Source organism: Rhincodon typus, chromosome 1, assembly GCF_021869965.1.
Source record: "Rhincodon typus isolate 14 chromosome 1, sRhiTyp1.1, whole genome shotgun sequence".
In the NCBI taxonomy this organism is placed as follows: domain Eukaryota; kingdom Metazoa; phylum Chordata; class Chondrichthyes; order Orectolobiformes; family Rhincodontidae; genus Rhincodon; species Rhincodon typus.
Genome location: NC_063332.1, coordinates 138,474,293 through 138,493,734, shown reverse-complemented (window position 1 = coordinate 138,493,734; position 19,442 = coordinate 138,474,293). Strand labels below are relative to the sequence as shown.

At 40.8% G+C, this 19,442-nt stretch overlaps 1 protein-coding gene across 3 annotated transcripts in view; it reads left to right on the top strand.

The window, feature by feature from the left end:
* Positions 1-19,442, top strand: part of LOC109918893 (tryptophan 2,3-dioxygenase-like) — a 136,941-nt gene that overhangs the window by 36,739 nt on the left and 80,760 nt on the right. For all 3 annotated transcript variants that reach the window (XM_048599635.1, XM_048599621.1, XM_048599627.1), the window contains exons 6-8: positions 2,931-3,117; positions 13,670-13,777; positions 14,560-14,671. In XM_048599635.1, the coding sequence (XP_048455592.1) occupies positions 2,931-3,117; positions 13,670-13,777; positions 14,560-14,671 (407 nt within the window). The remainder of the gene's footprint in view (positions 1-2,930; positions 3,118-13,669; positions 13,778-14,559; positions 14,672-19,442) is intronic.

The window sequence follows — 19,442 nt, the reverse complement described above, 5'->3', positions numbered from 1 at the left end:
TTCTGATGAAGGTCTAGGCCCGAAACGTCAGCCTCTCTGCTCCTATGATGCTGCTTGGCCTGCTATGTTCATCCAGCCCTGCACCTTGTTGTCTCATGATTTCAGTCCAAGCTGGATTCTAGCAACTGCTGCAGAGTCCCTGATATTAATACTATTCTTGGTGCTTTTAGTATTTTCCCAGGCATTCCATTTGGTAGAAAACGATCCTCCATGTGGCCATGTCATGTGGTTCTTTGACAGTCAAAACAACTGTCTTGCATTTAACCAGTAATTTTCCACTTGTCTTCAATTGCTCATTGTCATATCCAATTAACCCTTAATGATCTGGTTTGAAGATATCATTTTTAAATCCTACTACTACACTATTCTTGATTAATTTCTGTATCTCCACATGCAGATTATTTCTATTCCTCAGAATTGCTTCCAATCATTTCCCCACCACCAAGGTTAGACTGATCACCCTATAGATTCCTGGTTTATCTGTTGCTCCATTCTTGAATAACAGCTTGACATTGGCTGTCCTCCAGACCTCCAGCAACTCTCTTGTGGCTAGAGAGGAATTGAAAATTTGTGCGAGTGCCCTGCTATATCCTCCCTTGCCTCACTGAACAGCCTGGAATACATTTCATTTGGCGCTGAAGACATACCTTCTTTTATTCCTCTCAGACCGCTCAGAACAACTTCTCTGCTTATGCTAATTTCTTTAATTGTATCACAGACCTTCTCCCTGAATTCTATACCCACATTGTCCCTCTCACTAATGCACACTGACACAAATTATTCATTCAGAACCCTACCCACATCTTCTGGCTCCGTACATAAATTACCTCTCTGCTCCCTAATGTGCTTTATTCTTTCTCTCATTATCCTTTTACCCTTAATGTACCAGTAAAACAACGTAGGATTTTCTTTTATTTTACCTGCCAGTATTCTTTCTTATCCCCTTTTAGCTCTCCTAACCTCCTTTTTAAATTCATTTATACACAAAATATTTATTTCACTATATTCATTATAGCCCCTCTAAGGCTTTTGCTGTTTTTAGCCCTTGGTATCTGTCATCATCCTCCTTTTTTCTCTTAATGTGATGGTGTGTATCCCTCAATATCTATGGTACATATTATTTGATGGTCCCACCCATTTTCTTTATTGCAACGTATTAGGAATTTGTCATTCTTCCATTTTGCCGTACAATCCTCCTTTTTCCTGACCAATATTGCGACATCCCCTCCATCCCTGTCTCACCTGGATATCCTATATTCTGGAATATTGAGCTGCCAATCCTATTCCTCTCTCAACTATGTCTCAGTGACACATTAATGACATCATATCCCCATGTTTTAATTTGTGCCCTCAACTTATCTGGCCTGTTTGTCAGACTCCTTGCATTAAAATAAATAACATCCAACCTTGTCAAACTACCTTGTACCTTAACTGGCCTCTAATGTCTATGCCTTCCTAACTCATTTGCTGCCTCCTGTAGTTTTGGCTGTTCATCCTCCCCTGCTGAACACTCTCTTTGGATCCCATCCTCTGCCAAGTGCCCTTAAGTTACAAATTTCATATATATTTGCAAGCAATTCATGGCCTCACTGATTTCAAAGTTTCCTGACCCCCTCTGTTAGTCGTATGTTCCTTTTGTTGACAGATTTAAAATTATTGTCTTTTCTTTGCAGTAGTCTCGCTCTATATGGCCTTACCCCAGCCACCCTCCTCTCTCTCAACCCTCTTTGTAGCCTTTCCTTCTCTCAAAGCCTCCCTCTACTTCTCACCTGCTTGCAGTCTACTCCATCCCTTTTGTAGCTTCCTCTCACTCTCACCATCTCTTGCAGCCACCTTCATCCACCATGGTGCCTCCCTATCTCCTACAGTCACCTTGTAGCCTCCTTAGTTCCTAAAGACCACATACAGCTTTCCTGACTCCCCTAACTCTCACCCAATCCCCATCCCCATGTGCATCCTCCCTGTTTCTTCTCAACCCTCTTGTAGCATCCATGACCCTTGTTCCTGGACAATTAGACGTGGAGTGTTTTGACTTAGACCTAGAGCAGATTGCCCAAAGCATGCTTGTTTGTGAGCACATCGAGGCACTGTTACCCAAACCCAGACCCTGATGATTAGTACCACATACATCCCTTCCTCTGGGCTCTGTAAGGGGTTAGCCATTTAAGCCCTAAGGCGAGAAAAATGTCCTTCACTGAGTCATTTTGAATGTTTGGAATTCTCTCTCCTCAAAGGCTGTGGCTGCTTGGTCCTTGAGTATATTCAATACTCAATGATGGCTTCTTGTGTGTTTTGGGAGTCAAAAGGTTTGGAAATAGGACACAAATGTAAAATTGATATAAAAGCTCAGCCTTGAGCTTATTGAATTGAAGGAGGCTCGAGTAACTGTATGATCTACTCTATTAATTTCTTCTTCTGCTCTAAACCGCGCTCCTTCTATGTACATCATAAAAAGCAAGTTTCTTGTTTGTAGTTCTTTGTTCTAAGGATATGGTGAATGTCAGTAGGGAGACATTTATTGTCAGTCTTTAATCATTTGGAGAATGTACCTTCTTAGTAGGGATTGAGGAGATTGTTGGGTCATCTTTAATGTAATTATGCAAATATGTTATCAATTTTTGATATGTCTAGGGCATCCCATGATCCAGAGAGTAAACTCATAACGCACATCTCGTTGTGTGGTTGTAAAATAAAAAGTCTAATTTCGTCAAACTTGACAGACTAATCTTATGTGTATCGCTGCTGACAAATTCCCTTTCTTCCAGAATGGGACTGACCAATGTAATAGTAAAACAAAGTCAATTACAATCTAATAGTTGGTTAATTTTATATGTAACATGAGAAAAAGAGCAATTTTTAGTGAATTTCCATCTACGATATTTATAATGTTCTGTGTAATGTATTATTTCTTTTACCATATATTTTTAAAGGAACTACTTAGTACCGGCATCTGGATTTCAGAGCCTGCAGTTTCGTCTTCTGGAGAATAAGATTGGTGTTCCAGAGAGCCTGCGAGTTCCTTACAACAGAAAACACTATAAGGACAATTTCAAAGGGAAGGACAACGAATTACTACTTCAATCTGAGCTGGAACCAACACTATTACTATTAGTAGAGGTACTCAATAATCAGGTTCAGTTAATACCCAATCATGTTTATTTCTTCAAAAATATGATCAGTAAGACCTACATAATATCACTCAGCATTCAAGGTTGGAACTGCAGAGCCTTTTTGACACTCTGCATCAGGCATATACATCACTTTGTCTAGGTGCTATGCAAAGTCTTGGAGACAAAGCCAGGCTTTTGAATCCTATAAATAGTAGATGACCTTATTGTAAGAGTTTTAGTTTAAAAAGTCTTCAATTTTGTCTTGATTCTTCATTTGATGCAAGTGTGAGGCATATGTGAACTTGTACATGGATGTTGAGCAACTGTGAAGTATAGTGAAAGATAAAGAAGAGATGCTAAACGTCTGACAGTATTCCAGGTTGAGAGTCACCAGAGCCAGATGGGAGACATCCTAGATTGCTGAGAGATGTTAGGAAGAAAATCTCAGATTCATTGACAGAAATTTTCCAGACCTCTCTGAACACAGGATTAGTTCTGGGGAACTGGAGGTTTGCAAATGTGACAGCATTGTTTAAGAAAGAGGCAAAGCATAACCCAGGAAATTTCAGACTTGTTAGCTTGATATGAATAGTAGAAAGCTGATGGAGGCCATATTGTGGGATAAGGTAAATATACACTTCAGAAAAAGTAAATTAATACAAGATAGTCAACATGGCATTGTCAAGGACTGCTCATGTCTGACAAATTTGATTGAGTTCTTTGAGGCACTGGATAAGGGTAGTGCTGTGGATGTTGTATATTTGGACTTACAGAAAGCGGTATCACATGGCAAGTTGCTAAGTAAGTTAGAAATGTTTGGAATTAATGGAAGTTTGGCAGCATGGATTAGAAGTTGGCTGAAAGATAGGAAACAGAGGGTAGGTATGGATCAGCATTTCTCAGATTGGTGATGAGTTAAAAATGGTGTTCCCCAGTGGTCAGTTTTAGAACTCTTGCTTTTCCTGACTTATATAAATGATTTGGAGATGGGTGTTGAGGGAAAAATCTCTAAATTTGAAGGTGATACAAATAGACAGACACCTGGCAGAGAAATGTGACATCAGGCATTTTGGTAGGAAAAACCCAGAGATAATACAGACTTAATGGTACAACTTTGAGTGTAGTGCAGGAGCAGAGGAAACCTCAGGGTTCACATTCTCTGAAAGTGGCCAGATAAATTGAAACAGTTGTGAAGAGGGTTTAAATGTTTATAAATAGAGGCATAGAGTATAAAAGCAAGCAAGTGATGCTACACCTGTACAAATCATTGGCCAGACCACATTTGGAATGTTGTATTCAGTTTCTGGGCACCTTATTTAAGGAAGGATATTAAAACTCTGGAGAGAGTGCAAAGATTTACCAGAATGAAACAATGAATGAGGGAATTTAGATACAAGGAAGGATTAGATAAGTCAGGCTTACTTTCCTTGGAGTAGAGAAAATTTAGATGTGACCTTATTGAGGTGTTCAAAATTCTGAATAATTTTGACAGGGTAAAGTAGGATATTCTGTTTCTACTAGTCAGTATGTCAGTAACTAGGAGACAGAATTTCAAGGCTGTCAGCAAGAAAGCTAGGAGTGAGATGAGGAAAAACTTCTTTACTCAGAGAGTTGTTAGAATTTGGAATGTGCTGCCAGAGAGAGTGGTGGAAGTGGACGCCAAGGAGGTTTTAAAAGAGAGGTGGATTTATGTTTGAAAGTGGTGAATTTTAAAGACCATGGAGAATGGGACTAGCTGGGTAGCTCATTCAGGAGCCAATACAGACATGCTGGATTTAATGGCCTTCTTCTGTACCATAAAATGTTTTGATTCTGTTTGGGGGCTGATGAAATCACTGATTTCAATACACATGGACAAAGAGGGACACCTATTCGACTGGGTCAATGTAGCCATCCGAGGACAAGCCAAGCAAAGACATTCACAAGAATTCCTGGAGGCCTGGCACTCAAACCATTAACAACATGTAGAGCCACACCCCATATACCAACCACTAAGAAACAAATCCGGAAGTGATGCCACCCACCCCAACAAACAAAGACACATAAATAGCAAGCGGGACAGAACACCGACGCTTCACCGAAGGCACACTGATGATGTTACTAGCATGGTGATGAAACACTTGCAAATAAACTTGCTAGCTCGTTGAGCAAGTCATCAGCCAAGTCTGTAGAATCCTGAAAGATGACCATTAATGCATCCACTATTTCAAGAGCCATTTCCTTAAGTACTCTGGGATGTAGATTATCAGGCCCTGGGCATTTATCTAACTTCAATTCCAACAATTTTCTCAGCACCACTTCTCAACTAATATTGATCCCCCTCAATTCTTCCCTCTCATTAAATCTTGCATTCTGCAACATTTCTGGTATCTGACTTGTGTCCTCTTTTGTGAAGACAGAACCAAAGTATGTATTCAGTTGCTTGACCATTTCTTTGTCCCCTATTAAACATTCCCCTGTTTCTCTCTGTAGGGGACCTACTTTTGTCTTCATTAATCTCTTTCTCTTTACTCATCTATGGAAACTGTTAGTGCCAGTCTTTATGTTCCCTGCACTTTTAGTATTCTATTTTCCCCTTCTTATTCAATCCCTTGGTCCTTCTTTGCAGAATTCTATATTGTTCCCAATCTTCAGGCATATTATTTTTCTTAGCCAATCTGTATGGTTCTTCCTTGGATCGGATACCATCTCTTAGCTTCTTTGTAAGCCATGAATTGCCTTTGGTCCCATTTTGCTCTTGTGCCAGACAGGAATAAACAGTTGTTGCAGTTCCCCCATGCGTTCCTTGAATGTTTGCCATTGCCTATCCACTGTCATCCCCTTAAGTAACTCTACCCAATCTATCAAGGCCAACTCACGCCTCATATCTTCATAGTTTCCTTTATCAAGATTTAGCACCCTAGTCTCTGAATCAACTACCTCACTCTCTATCTTGATAAAAAATATATCATGTTATGGTTGCCCATCCCCAAGGGGTCTTGCCCAGCTAGATTGACAATAATTCCCTTCTCATTACGCAGTACCCAGTTTAAGAGATGGCCTGCTCTCTAGTTGGTTCCTCCACATACTGGTCAAGAAAACCATCCCGTGTACACAACAGGAATTCCTCCTCTATGGCATTTTGGCTAATTTGTTTATCTGGAGATCTGTAGAGAGAGATATACAGTTTAACCGAAGGCACACTGATGATGTTACTAGCATGGTGACGAAACACTTGCAAACAAACTTGCTAGCTCATTGAGCAAGTCATCAGCCAAGTCTGTAGAATCCTGAAAGATGACCATTAATGCATCCACTATTTCAATGTAGATTACCAGGCCCTGGGCGTTTATCTAACTTCAATTCCAACAATCTTCTCAGCACCACTTCTCAAAAAATATGTGGGCAAAAAACTTAGCAGATGGGATATAAAGTGGGGAAAAGTAAGTTCATGCACATTGGCAGGAAGAATAGAGAAGCTGAACATTCAATTTACATAGAGAAAGACTGCAGAAAGCTATGAAACAGAGGGATTTGGGAGTCCTCATCCATGAACCCAAAAAGTTAGCATCCAACTTCAACAAAAATATGGAGGGCAAATGGGATATTAGCCTTTCTTTCAAAGATAATGGAATATAAGGGAAACCACACAAGGCACTAGTCAGACCATAATTGGAATATTAAGAACAGTTTGGGCCTCTTATTTTAAGAAATATATGCTGGCATTGGACACAGTACAGAGAAGGTTCATTCGGCTGATACCAAGTATGGAGGGATTGTCTCGTGAGGAGAGGTTGAGTAGATTGAGCCTGAACTCGACAGTATTCACAAGAATCTGTGACTAACACTGTGTGCAGCAGTGAAGGGAATGTATGTAAGAGGTGGTAGATGGCGTGCCAAATATGTGAACTGTTCTTTCCAGAGTGGCAGCAAGCTTCTTGAATGTTGTTAGAGCTACACTCGTGCAAGCAAGTGGGAAGTATTCTATCTCATTCCTGACTTGTGCCTGGGTGGTAGACAGGTTTTGAGGACTTGGGTGGGGACTTAATTGCCATAGAATTCCCAGATTCTGAACTGCTCTTGTAGCGACAATATTTGTATGGCTAGTCCAGTTCAGTTTCTGGTCAATGGTAACCCTCCCAGGATGTTGACGGTGAGGGATTCAACAATGCCATTGAAAGTCAGAGGTGATGATTTGATTCTCTCTTGTCGGAGGTGGTCAGTGCTTGGCATTTTTGTGGCATTAATGTTACTCGCCACTTATATATATGATTTGGAGTTGGGGTAGTGTGTCTAAATTTGCAGATGACACTAAGGTGTGGTAGAGCAAAGTGTGCAGAAGACACTGAAAGTCTGCAGTGGGATATAGATAGTCTAAGTGAGTGCACAAAGGTCTGGCAGATGGAGTACAATGTTGATAAGTGTGAGGTCATCCATTTTGGTAGGAATAACAGCAAAATGGACAATGTTTTAAATGGTAGAAAATTGCAGCATGCTGCTGTGCAGAGGGACTTGGGTGTCCTTGTGCATGAATCGCTAAAAGTAGGATTGCAGGTGCAGCAGGTAATTAAAAAGGCAAATGGAATTTTGTCTGTCATTGCTAGAGGGATGGAGTTTAAAAACAGGGAGGCTATGCTGCAGCTGTATAGGGTCCTGGTGAGGCCACACCTGGAGTACTGTGTGCAGTTTTGGTTTCCTTATTTGAGAAGAGATATACTAGCACTGGAGGGGGTGCAGAGGAGATTCACTCGGTTGATTCCAGAGTTGAGAGGGTTGGATTATGAGGAGAGACTGAGTAGACTGGGATTATACTCATTGGAATTCAGGAGAATGAGGGGAGATCTTCTAGAAACATATGAGATTATGAAGGGAATAGATAAGGTGGAGGCAGGGAGGTTGTTTCCGCTAGCAGGTGAAACTAGGACTAGAGGGCATGGCCTCAAAATAAAGGGAAGCAGATGTAGGACTGAGGTCAGGAGGAACTTATCCACCCAAAGGGTTGTGAATCTGTGAAATTCCCTGCCCAGTGAAGCGGTTGAAGCTACCTCGCTGAATGTTTTTAAGGCAAGGCTAGATAAATTTTTGAACAGTAAAGGAATTAAGGGTTATGGTGATTGGATGGGTAAGTGGAGCTGGGTCTCAAAAAGATCAGCCATGATCTTATTAAATGGTGGGGCAGGCTCGAGGGGCCAGATGGCCTACTCCTGCTCCTAGTTCTTATGTTCTTATCTTCTTATTAACCCGAGTCTAAGTGTTGCCCAGGTCTCTCTGCATTTGGACAGGGACTGCTTTAGTATTTGAGGAGTTGCAAATGGTGAATATTACGCAATTATTAGCAAACATCCTGTCCTCTGACAGATGGAGGGAATGCAGAGGAGATTACATTGAGAGTAGCAATGACTGGATACTAAATTGAAAGATATATAAGTCAACAACCTCACCCACAATCCAGGCTACAGATCTTTGCCAAAACTTTAGTTGTAGGAGTCTGTAAATTCATAGTGAACACGGCTTGTCTCCAGAAAATGAGACATGGAAGTGAAGGAAGTAAAAAGTCTGAGATGGACCAGGTAAATGTATGAGAAGAGTGGAAATTGGAAACAAAGTCAATGAAGTATTCCAGTACATGTTAAGAACAGAATTTGGCATTGATGCTGTTATCAATGTAATGGAAGAAGACATGAAGGAAGGAGCCTGAGTAAGACTGGAATAATTAATGTTCCAAAGAAAGATCATCTCACCCTAAAATGTTAATTCTGTTTTCCTTCACAGAAGCTGCCTGACCAGTACTCTTTGTACCTAACATTACATCAGAAGTGTTCATCTGATGTTCTGATGATGGTCACAGATTGAAATTTGAACTGTTTTTTCTCTCCACAGTTGCTGCTAGACTTGCTGCGCATTTTCACCATTTGCTGTTTTTATTTCTTTATTTTTCAGCACCTGCAATAGTTTCCTTTTGTCTCACCACAACTCAGAATTGGTTGACTTCATACTTAAGGTATCTGCAAGATTTCAAAATCTACATTCCACATCTGTCTCCCATTCACAAATACCATATTTGCTAAGGCCACTCATCAGATGCACTTTGACACTGATGACACCAGTCAGACACATAAAGGCCTTACCTTTTCTTCAGTGACTGGATTTCCAGGGAGAACTGAATGCAATAAGATGCCATCAGATGATCTGCCAACATTCACTAAATGGAACAAATTCCATTCCCTCAATATGCAGACTGCTTAGGCTTAAACTTACCTTTTCTTGGCTAAGTCCTCCTTGTCATCAGCTCTCATTGCAACACAGAATTTAAAAGCTGAACCTGATGTTTCTGTAGCAAGTAATGGAAAACTACATATAGCAGCTCCATATGTTCAAATGGAAAAGTAAGTCTTCAAAGACATGTTGTTATGTGGAAGGAGGTTTTTGGTCAGGGGAGGGCACATTTTATGGTGGCTTTTTGGCAGGAGTTTTTTCCTTATGGAGTATAGACATTCTGATTGTTCACCTTACATTTTGCAGTCCCCCTCAAAACTCCTTAATGATGCGTTATGTTAACCTCCTTGGGAAGGCTTCTGTGCCACCCTGTGCGAGGACATAACATTCAGCTTCAATGTTAAGGGTGTGAGGGCTCAGGCATTCTTTCAATTAAACTGAGGGATTGCTCTGTCTTTTATGATAGATTATATACTCAAAGAGCTGAAACATCAGAGGGCATATCTACTATCCATATAGCCTTGCTCCTACAGATAATTAACAGGAGGAAAGAGACAGTGGAGATAAGATCTTCAGAAAATCCAGCAAGACCAGCAACCTAAAGTAGCTGCCTTCCAACTTTCAGAGGAAGAAGCAGCAAAATAAGATCCACCAAAGAGGCACAGAGGAATGATGAGAACCAGGGTTTATAGATTTCACTGCTGTTATGTGCAAATACTGGAGCAGCAAGCCAGAGAAAATAAAGGATCGCCTGATCCATCATCACAAAGCTAAGAAAAGCTGAACAAGTGTTTGCTTTCACAAGCACTAGCTATCAAAACCATCCCAGTGATCACAGGGTCACAGCTGCCCTTAACTTTTATGCTAGAACCTCATAGAAGGGAGCTACTGATTCCTCTGTGTCATCTCCCAATCTTCCACTCTCACGTATATTTGGAATGTCATTGATGCCATTTTCACAAGAGCCTACCTCCTCATTATCTTCATCCTTGAAGAGAGTCAAACTATTACGGCATTAGAATTCTCCACTATCATTGGCTTCCCATAGTGCAAGATTTATCAACTGTACCCATGTTGGTTTGAGAGCACCTTAATACCAGCCCATTTGAAGAACAAGACAGGATTCTACTCATTTAATATTGAATGAATTTGTGATCATCAAAGCCACATTTTGGAAATCATTGGCAGATATCCTAGGATCTGTCTTGACTTATACATTCTGGAGCATTCACAGATGCCTATTTCTTTCCAAGGTCTACAGCCCACACAGTGGTAGCTGCTGGGGCACCAGGCTACCCTTCATAACTTGGCTTATAATACCTGTGTAAAATGAATGCAGAATTAGGCTACAATGTTACTTATAGTTCCTCCAGGGCCAGAGTGGAACAGATTATAGGCTTACTGAGGAGAGGTTTTCAATGACTGGACTGCTCTGATTTCAGTATAGCCCAGACAAGGTGTCCTGTATCACTGACTGCATTATCTGTGCCCTACAGAATTTTCACAAACAAAATTTGAATGTCCCTGATGCATCAAAAATGGCTGTGCAAGATTAAGGTAAAGGATAAGGTGAAGATGAAGATCAGAATTTTGACTAGGGACCTTGTACAAGAAGAGGACAGAACAATCTTTCAGAGAGCCTGACAGTGCAGAGACAACCTTATTACCAGCCATTTCCTAGTTATGGGTTAGTTTATCCCATAATGAGACATAAGGAAGGATTGAGTCTGTTGGAAGTGAATATAAGAGCAGTTAGTGATCACACATGAGCAGACAAGATGGTGTGATGACCCTAGTGAGTGATCAGAGGTGCAGAGGACAGAAAGGGTTAGTAGTCATAGAGGATGGAGTGGATTTTGGCCCTTGAGTGAAAAAGAGGTGTGTGACAGAACATAGAACAGAACAGCACAAGAACAGGCCCTTTCACTGATATGTGTTCCAATATCATGCTATTCTAAACTAATCCCTCCTGCCTCAATATGGTCCATACCCCTTTATTCTCTGCCTGTTCATGTGTCTGTCTAAATGCCTCTTAAACTGATACTGAGGGTTGTGCAATTGCTGGAGTGAATTGTGAAGTAGGAGAGAGAAAATGGATGCAATTACCCAATCTTCTTCACCACAGGATATCATTGGCCATATTGCTGCACTGCTGGCATCTCTTTTATTGGTGAAGACAGAATTGATCGAGGCTGCTATCTTTGTCCAGAGTGGCTGGTTCTGGTGGATAGCCTTCTATTATGGTCAGCTGGGAAGGGACAGTTCCTGGTTTGGGATGTCTGTAGTGATGTAAGTTGAGTCTTAAAAATGATGCCAGAGCTTAGAGCTTTGTAAACCAGAGGATCCCAGCATTGGCAATTTCATCATGCCCACCACACAATTTCCTGAATAAGGGATCAAAAATTTATTTTGCCTGAATAGTGAGATGAGAGGTAATCGTCTCAGGAAATAGTGGAAAAAGTCATAAAATTTTCTTGCCACTATTTTTTAAAATTCAAATGGAAAAAAAATCTGCCTATAGTTACAAATACCCAAGTGAATCTCTTGCACAATGTTAAAGGCTTTTTCTTCTACTTCCTATTATTTCCATATGCTTGTACATCAGTGGCTTCAGCAGCACTGTATTAGGTGCTCATTCCCTTGCTCTGACATTGAGTGGATGCCCAATGAGTCTAAGGACTACTGAGATACTCAACTTTTATAAATGCATAAAGGTCCGAGCATGCACCACAAACATTGGACGCTGTCCTGTTCCGCGAGATGTACACTGAGACAAATACCAATCATGCCTGGAGGACCATTAACACAGTGAAATATATTCTTAGATCTGCCCAAAATTGTTAGTCTTCCTGCACATGGACAAAAGAAAAATACTACAGATGCTGGAAATCTGAACTGAAAACAGAAAATAATAGAGAAATTTGGCAAGAAGAGTCTTCGGGCTCAAAACATTAACTCTGTTTCTCTTTTCAATGCATAACGTTGACCTCAACTGTGTGTTACAGACTGACACATTCCAAAGTTTAGAACCATATACAGAGGGATACACTGAAGCATGGGCAGCAACTGCAGAGATGGAAAAGTCACCGAGTTCTTTCAGCACAGTTCCTGAAGAGTCGGAAACTGTGATACCCCTCATGCTATGTTCCCCACAAAGAATTCATGGTGTAAATTTTTAAAAATCAAGACAATTTAGAGTAAAACATGTTGCACTACCTGTAATTTGAAATGTTTTGTCCTCAGGCTGCATACCTAATGAGAAATGCTAAACATGAAGACTATTACAATTGTACACGTCGAATTTGCTAGAAAATCCTGTGACATTCAAATTCAAATGTCATGTAATTTTTTTTGTTTTTACAAATTTTATAAATAAGGTATATTTTTGGGGAAGAACATCATGCTGAGGCTGATAAGGCAGTAAGTAATAGCACACTATTTGTACTCTGATTAGGTGAGATGTATTAAACTTAACCCCATTTTATTTTCTTCCTCAATGTAAGACATTTTGAGACATTTTCCTGTATGTGAGGAGCAGTATACACTTGCAAAGCTTTAACTGTAATGCTCTTCATTAACATTTAATTTCAACACCTGTCTTGGTAAACAAAATGATTTGCATGGTTAGTAAACCAAGCACTAATGGCCGAGATTTTTCATGAACGTTTAGCTTAAAAAAAATTACAATTGTAAAGAGTTTGTTTACAATGAGTGGTGCATAGAGTGAGTTCACAATACAATTTCTACTCTTCCTTTACTTGTAAACACTATAACTGACATTTTGGTATTTTAAAGAAAACTTGCATTTATATAGCACCTTTCACAACCTCTAGCCATTTGAAATCACTCTACAGACAATGAAATATTGTAATGTGGGAACTGTGGAAACCAAACATCAAGCTTCCATCAACAGCAATATGGTCATGACTAGATGATATGTTTCTGTGATGTTGGTTGAGAACTAAATATTGACCAGGTCACTAGAGCTAAATATGATGCACTTCTTCAAATCAGTATGTCATTTTATTATTAGTTGAGAGAGTAGATAGATTTTTTTTTATGAAAGACAACAGCATAACACCACCTGAGCATTACGCTGGAGTACCGGCTTTAATTTTCTGCTCATTACTCTGAAATTGAACCCACCACTTTACTTATGAGTGAGAGTGTTATCAACTGATTCATTGCTATTTTCTTCGTTAATTACTCTTGAGGGTAGATGGAAATCATTCACTACTCCTTAGAGATGGGAAAAATTGGATCATTAATCATAATTGTTGAGGGAGGGAGAGGGAAGAGTTACCTATGTAACTGTTTCCTGTTTTGATTACATTTTTACATTGCAACTTCAATTTTATTTTAAGCAATGGCTGGAGAGAACCCCTGGGCTGGAACCAGATGGATTTGATTTTTGGGGCAAACTTAAAATCAACATTGAAAGCGGACTGAAGGAAGAATTTGCAAGTATCCAGGTAACAATCACTATCAAATTAAAATCAATATAGAGCAGCAATATGTATTATGCAACATGAGCTTGTAATTAAAACAGAATATTTTTTAGAAAAGCACTCCCCATAACTACACAGAGAACTTTATATTGATTGCATTGCCTGTAATTTGAAATGCTTTGTCCTCAGGCTGCATACCTAATGTGAAATGCTAAAGATGGAGACTATTTCAATTGTACACGTTGAATTTGCTAGAAAATCCTGTGACATTCAAATTCAAATGTCATGTAATTTTTTTGTTTTTACAATGTTTATGAATAAGGTATATTTTTGGGGAAGAACATCAAAATTTAACTCCCTCCCTAACAGCAAATGGGTGTAGTTACACCACATGGACTGTAGCATTTGAAGAAGACAGCTCACCACCATCTGCATAGCAATTAGAAAGAGGAATAACTGTTGGCTTAGCCAGCAACGCCACATCCCAAAAAAGGAATTCATAAAATGTACACTGAAATACAAATGAAACTGTGGGAAGATACTAATTATAATGCAAATAAAAGGGAATTTGTGGTCAGTTATGTTCGGGATATGGTCAATAATGAAGCATAACAATTTTCATTATGAACAGATTACTGTTTAATGTTTTCTTCTGACTCCATGATTTTGCATGTTAAATCTTGCATCAGAAAGTATTCAGTCAAATTATATTCGCAGATAGAAAGAGAGAAATAACTTTAGAAAGTATCAAGTGTAAATAATTTTCAAATGATAAACTGCTGTACGATCTTTTTGTTTTACAACAGTCAAAGCCAGCATTTGAAGGGAAGGAAGATATGTTGTGGGAGCATAACAAACACAAAGAAGTACTCACATCACTGTTCGATGAAAGACGCCATGAGCATCTGCTGAGTAAAGGTAGGAACAAAATTGTAGAATGGAAAAGGAGAATTGTACAATTTTGGGCTCCATGACCACAGAGATGCAATACAAGTAGTCAATCATTCATTGGGAATTTTCAGATAGTTTATTAAGTTTGTTAAGTAACAGCAATTTAGATACGACGTATTGGTTAACTAGAAATAAGTATAAGACCCATGAAAATTGGGGATACTTGATTGACTTCAAAGGACAAATGGGCAGTTGGAACGAAGTGAGTTGATTTTATTATTGCGAAGGCATCATCCTCTAGCTGAAGAGTTTAGGAACTCTTCTCTGGATCTCCCGTCAATCTCTTCTGGTTCATGTTCCATCTGAAGAAGACAGTTCCCTGATGAAGACTGTGCCCTACAAGAAGTGTCCTTTGACTTTGAGCACTTGCTGCTTTATTCATTTTTTGAAGCTGACAATCTAAGCTCTGTCAATCTCTTGCCTGAATACTTTTTTGCCAATGAGCACAGGACAATTACAATATAAGAATAATGATTGCCTCCTCGCACTCCTTACCCACCTCCATCACAAAGTCAGCATTCATTTTACCTAAGAACAAACTGTTTTCTTTCTTCCTAAACAACTAGAGATTACAGGTATCAGTCGCCTGGTAGCAGCCATTGCATGAGGTTTCATGCTATACGGGAAATACAAGAAAACATCAGTTTTGAAAGGACCACAATTTCTAACACTGTGATCTCCTACCATGAGGTGATTTTAAGCCTTCTTGAAAAAAAAATTGGGCAGTTACCGCCTTGGAGCAATTAGGGGCTAATCTGTCAATATTTTCACTGTAGATGTCAAAGATACAGAGATGTGTAGGCTAGGTGGGTTCGCCATGATAAATACTGGATTACAAGGATAGGTTGGGAGTGCTAGGTGTAGGGGGTGGTGCCTGGTTTATGGTTCATCAGCTCCCTGGTTCTGACACTGGGCTCATGTAGTGGAATGTGGTTTGGTGGAAAACACAGGAGACAGCTGCTTCAGTGGCAAAGAATACAGTGAGTGGTTGTTACCTAATGGCTGATAGAGAGTGTGTGTGTGAGAAAGAGAGAAAGAGATTACTGGCTAACCCAAAGTCCTACCCCACTTCACTTCCTTACGGATGCCCTTTACCGTTTGGCCCTAAACCCCACCTTCCCCTATCTTAGACTAGCCAAGCTGGGTTAGAGGGTCTCGATGAGCTTAGGCTCAGCACTGGAGTGGAACGCAATTTAGATTTGCTCTTTTCCATAGCCTCTTGCTATAGCTGGGGCTCTTTGGAGCGCTGCGAGTGCTGATGACTTTCAGTCTGATGGTGTCTGCTAATGTGGTTGGGTATGTTGGACCTGATGGTGAGCACCTTGGGTTTCTTTCCTTTCTTGGTGGTCCTTATGAGAGGGTTGTTGTCCTGGATGGTGGTGGATGTTGCTGGTGTTGGCCCGGTTGGTATCTTATGGATCTGGATGCTTTCGGTTGCCTCCAGATGTCGAGTGGAGGTTCCTGGTTGGTTGATAGTGTTCAGTGGTTGTGAGCGTTGCTCTCGGTATGGAGGGTTTGTTGAATCCTTGACTCAGAGGCGTCTGCAGGAACTTTTCTCTCGATCGGTAAGTCTGACTGATCTCCTTTCCCTTCTTCATGGCTTTGGATCAAGGACTCCTTCGTGTGTGGGGCCTGCTTCTGGTTTGGACTCTTGAACTCCTCTCATGAACTGCTCACACCAGGAGCGCACAGAGCCACCTCAGAGCACACACCTAGTTGGAATCAGAGCATGTTGCTGGTATCACAGTCACACTGCTGGGATTATAGCTCTCAGTTATGCCAACGGCAGGCCCCTTTATCTCCCACCGAATCTGGTTTTGGCTGCTGAGCTATTGTTTCTCCTTTCTGGGCTGAATGAGCTTCCTGATCACTAGAGGAGGTGTGAATGGCGTTTTGATTAAGGTGAATGGTTTCAATGGTTTGGAATGTCCAGTATTTTCCTTGGATGAATATTTGTTAAGTTTTGAATAGTATTGTGAATATTCTTACATCCAAAGGTGAAACAGGTTTACATGTAGAACAATCGTGTGGAATGTTCGGTATTTGTGTTCCTGAGCACTGGTTGGAAATTGAATGGCTTTGTACCTCTACGGGCTCCAGAAGGTCTGAAGTTGTTTGTTTCCTCCAGTCTGGGTTCCATTGTTTTAAGCTGGTGCGTGAATGGGGGTCTTCCTTTTAGTTTTGCAAGCTAACCCCTGTTCCAGATATCTGCCCCTGGGCTTGCATATTACCCAGTCTGTCCCAACCAGCCTTTTCCTGGTTCAGTTGAGGCCTGTGGTTTCTCGAGTCCAGAAGTTGCATGCATTTTAGGCCCAGTGTAATTTCCACAAATTTACATCTTCAGAAGGTTTTTATCCAGGGTATATCCATAAATTGATGGGGATTTTGCCCCACCTTACACTAGGTGAGGGCAGGACGCTCTTCAAAGGGTTAATGTGGACATGATGGGCCAAATGGCCTCTTTCCACACTGTAAGGATTCTATGAATGCCCCAATAATAATAGGGATCCTCAATGGTCATCCATGAATTGTTGTCATGTATTTATCGGCTGTTAGTGGGTTGACAAGGCTGAGAGTGAAGTAGACCAGTCAGAGAGGGTGAGGTTGACAGCCGAGTGGAGCTGTCAGAGATTGAAGTGGAGCAGACAGAGAGGACTGCCTGTAACTAGCCTTGTAATTATTCTTGTAATTAACTTCTAACACTTGATATTAATTAGAATCCAGAGTCACTTTTCCCAAATTGCAAGAGTCTGGGTATTCAATCACTCATGTGACCAAAGTTCTTCATGACATTCATAGAATCAGAGAATCCCTATAGTTTGGCCCATCGAGTCCACACCAACCCTCTGAAGAACATCCCACCTAGATCCACATCCCTACTCTACCCCTATAACCCTGCATTTCCTATGGCTAATCCACCTCACCTGCACATCCCTGGACAATAAGGGTAATTTAGCATGGCCAAGCCTCCTAACCTGTGTATCTTTGGACTGTGGGAGGAAATCGGAGTACCCAGAAGAAACCCACGCAGACACAGGCAGAAAACTTCCTGTAAGATGGTGGTGGAGTAGGGCTTCTGAGCCCAGGGCTTGTCTGCTCTGTCCGCTTTTCTTTTCATGTATTTTCTTTTTTATTCTCTCTTCACTTGTTTTTTTCTCTTTTATTTTACTTACCTCTTGTTTGAAAACATGGTATCGGTGGTGGCAAGTAGGCCACCAGAGCGGACTTATGGCAGTGAGTTTGGAGGGAAGTTTCATTCCTGGCAATTTCTGCATTGTCGAGGCAGACCTAGTGCTGACTCATGGATGCTGTCGTGGAGGGGTTTGGGTTACTAATGGTGGTTGTGTCCAGTGCAGATTCAAGGAGCGGCATGGTGGCTCAGTGGTTAGCACTGCTGCCTCACAGCACCAGGGAGCTGGGTTCAATTCCACCCTCGGGCAACTGTCTGTGTGGAGTTTGCACATTCTCCCCGTGTCTGCATGGGTTTCCTCTGGGTGCTCCGGTTTCCTCCCACAATGGGTCTAGGTGGGATGCACTGAGGGTCAGTGTGGGCTTGTTATGCTGAAGGGCCTGTTTCCACACTGATGGGATTCTATGATTCTAAGGAGGCAGTGGCTGAGGTGTGTTTGGCTGTATTGATGAGGTGGGCCCAAAGCAGACTCATGGTGGCAGTAGAGTTGGGTTTTGGTCAGTGCTGTACTGGGCAGCATCTGTGGCATTGATGAGGTCCAGCGAGGACTCATAGACGGCATTGGTGGAGGCAAGATGGCACCAAAGATTGGTGACTTTCGTTCTAGAGGCAGTGACGTGGCGAAGGGGATTCATGCCTTCTCACCAGGCCCATGGCCCATGGAGCACTTAACAAGAAGGACTGTAAAGTTGGACACTTTTCCTTTACTTCTTCATTCTTTTGCCCTGTTTTGGTTTATTTTCTGTGCTTTGAGATGGCGCTGGAGAGTAACCACACTATACAACACCTTTCACTGTATTTTTGTAACAAGATACATGTGAAAATAAATAAATCAAATCAAATGTGCAAACTCCACTCAGAGTCATGCAAAGATGGGTTTTGAACCCAGGTGCCTGTTGTGTGAGATAGCAGTGCTAACCACTGAGCCATTGTACCGTCCTCAATCCATTGTTTCACAGCTGTCCATTAATGAATAAGCACAGTGAAAAATCATCAATATGATCAGATAATATGGTCAGAAAAGTACATTCAGTAATTTTTATGATGTGCAGCATAAAAATCATCACAATGAAAACAAGATTTGTTTAAATTCAGCTAAATAAATGTTAGATCAAACCAAATACTGAGAGCTTTTCCATTTATAATGGGTAAATCATTCATTGTTTACTACAGGAGTGCTCTTGAACATATATAAATATTTTCAACCTTTGATTTCAGGTTTAATGACATTTACTGCCATCTTCCTGTGGAGATGATTAACTTTGAACTGTGCTTGAACATGTCATCTCTGTTTTCATGTACAGAAACATTTATACTAGCAAAGTCAAAGTTGGTTTAGAATTTGTTGCTAATCGTTATTTTAAGGATGTAGAAGCATCAGACTATGCTTTCTTGTAATAGCTAATTTTAGTGAAAGGGCGACATCAAAGAAACATGAACAACTATTTAAAAACCAAAAGAACTGTGGATGCTGTAAATCAGGAACAAAAACAAAGTTGCTGGAAAAGCTCAGCAGGTCTGGCAGCATCTGTGAAGGAGAAAACAGAG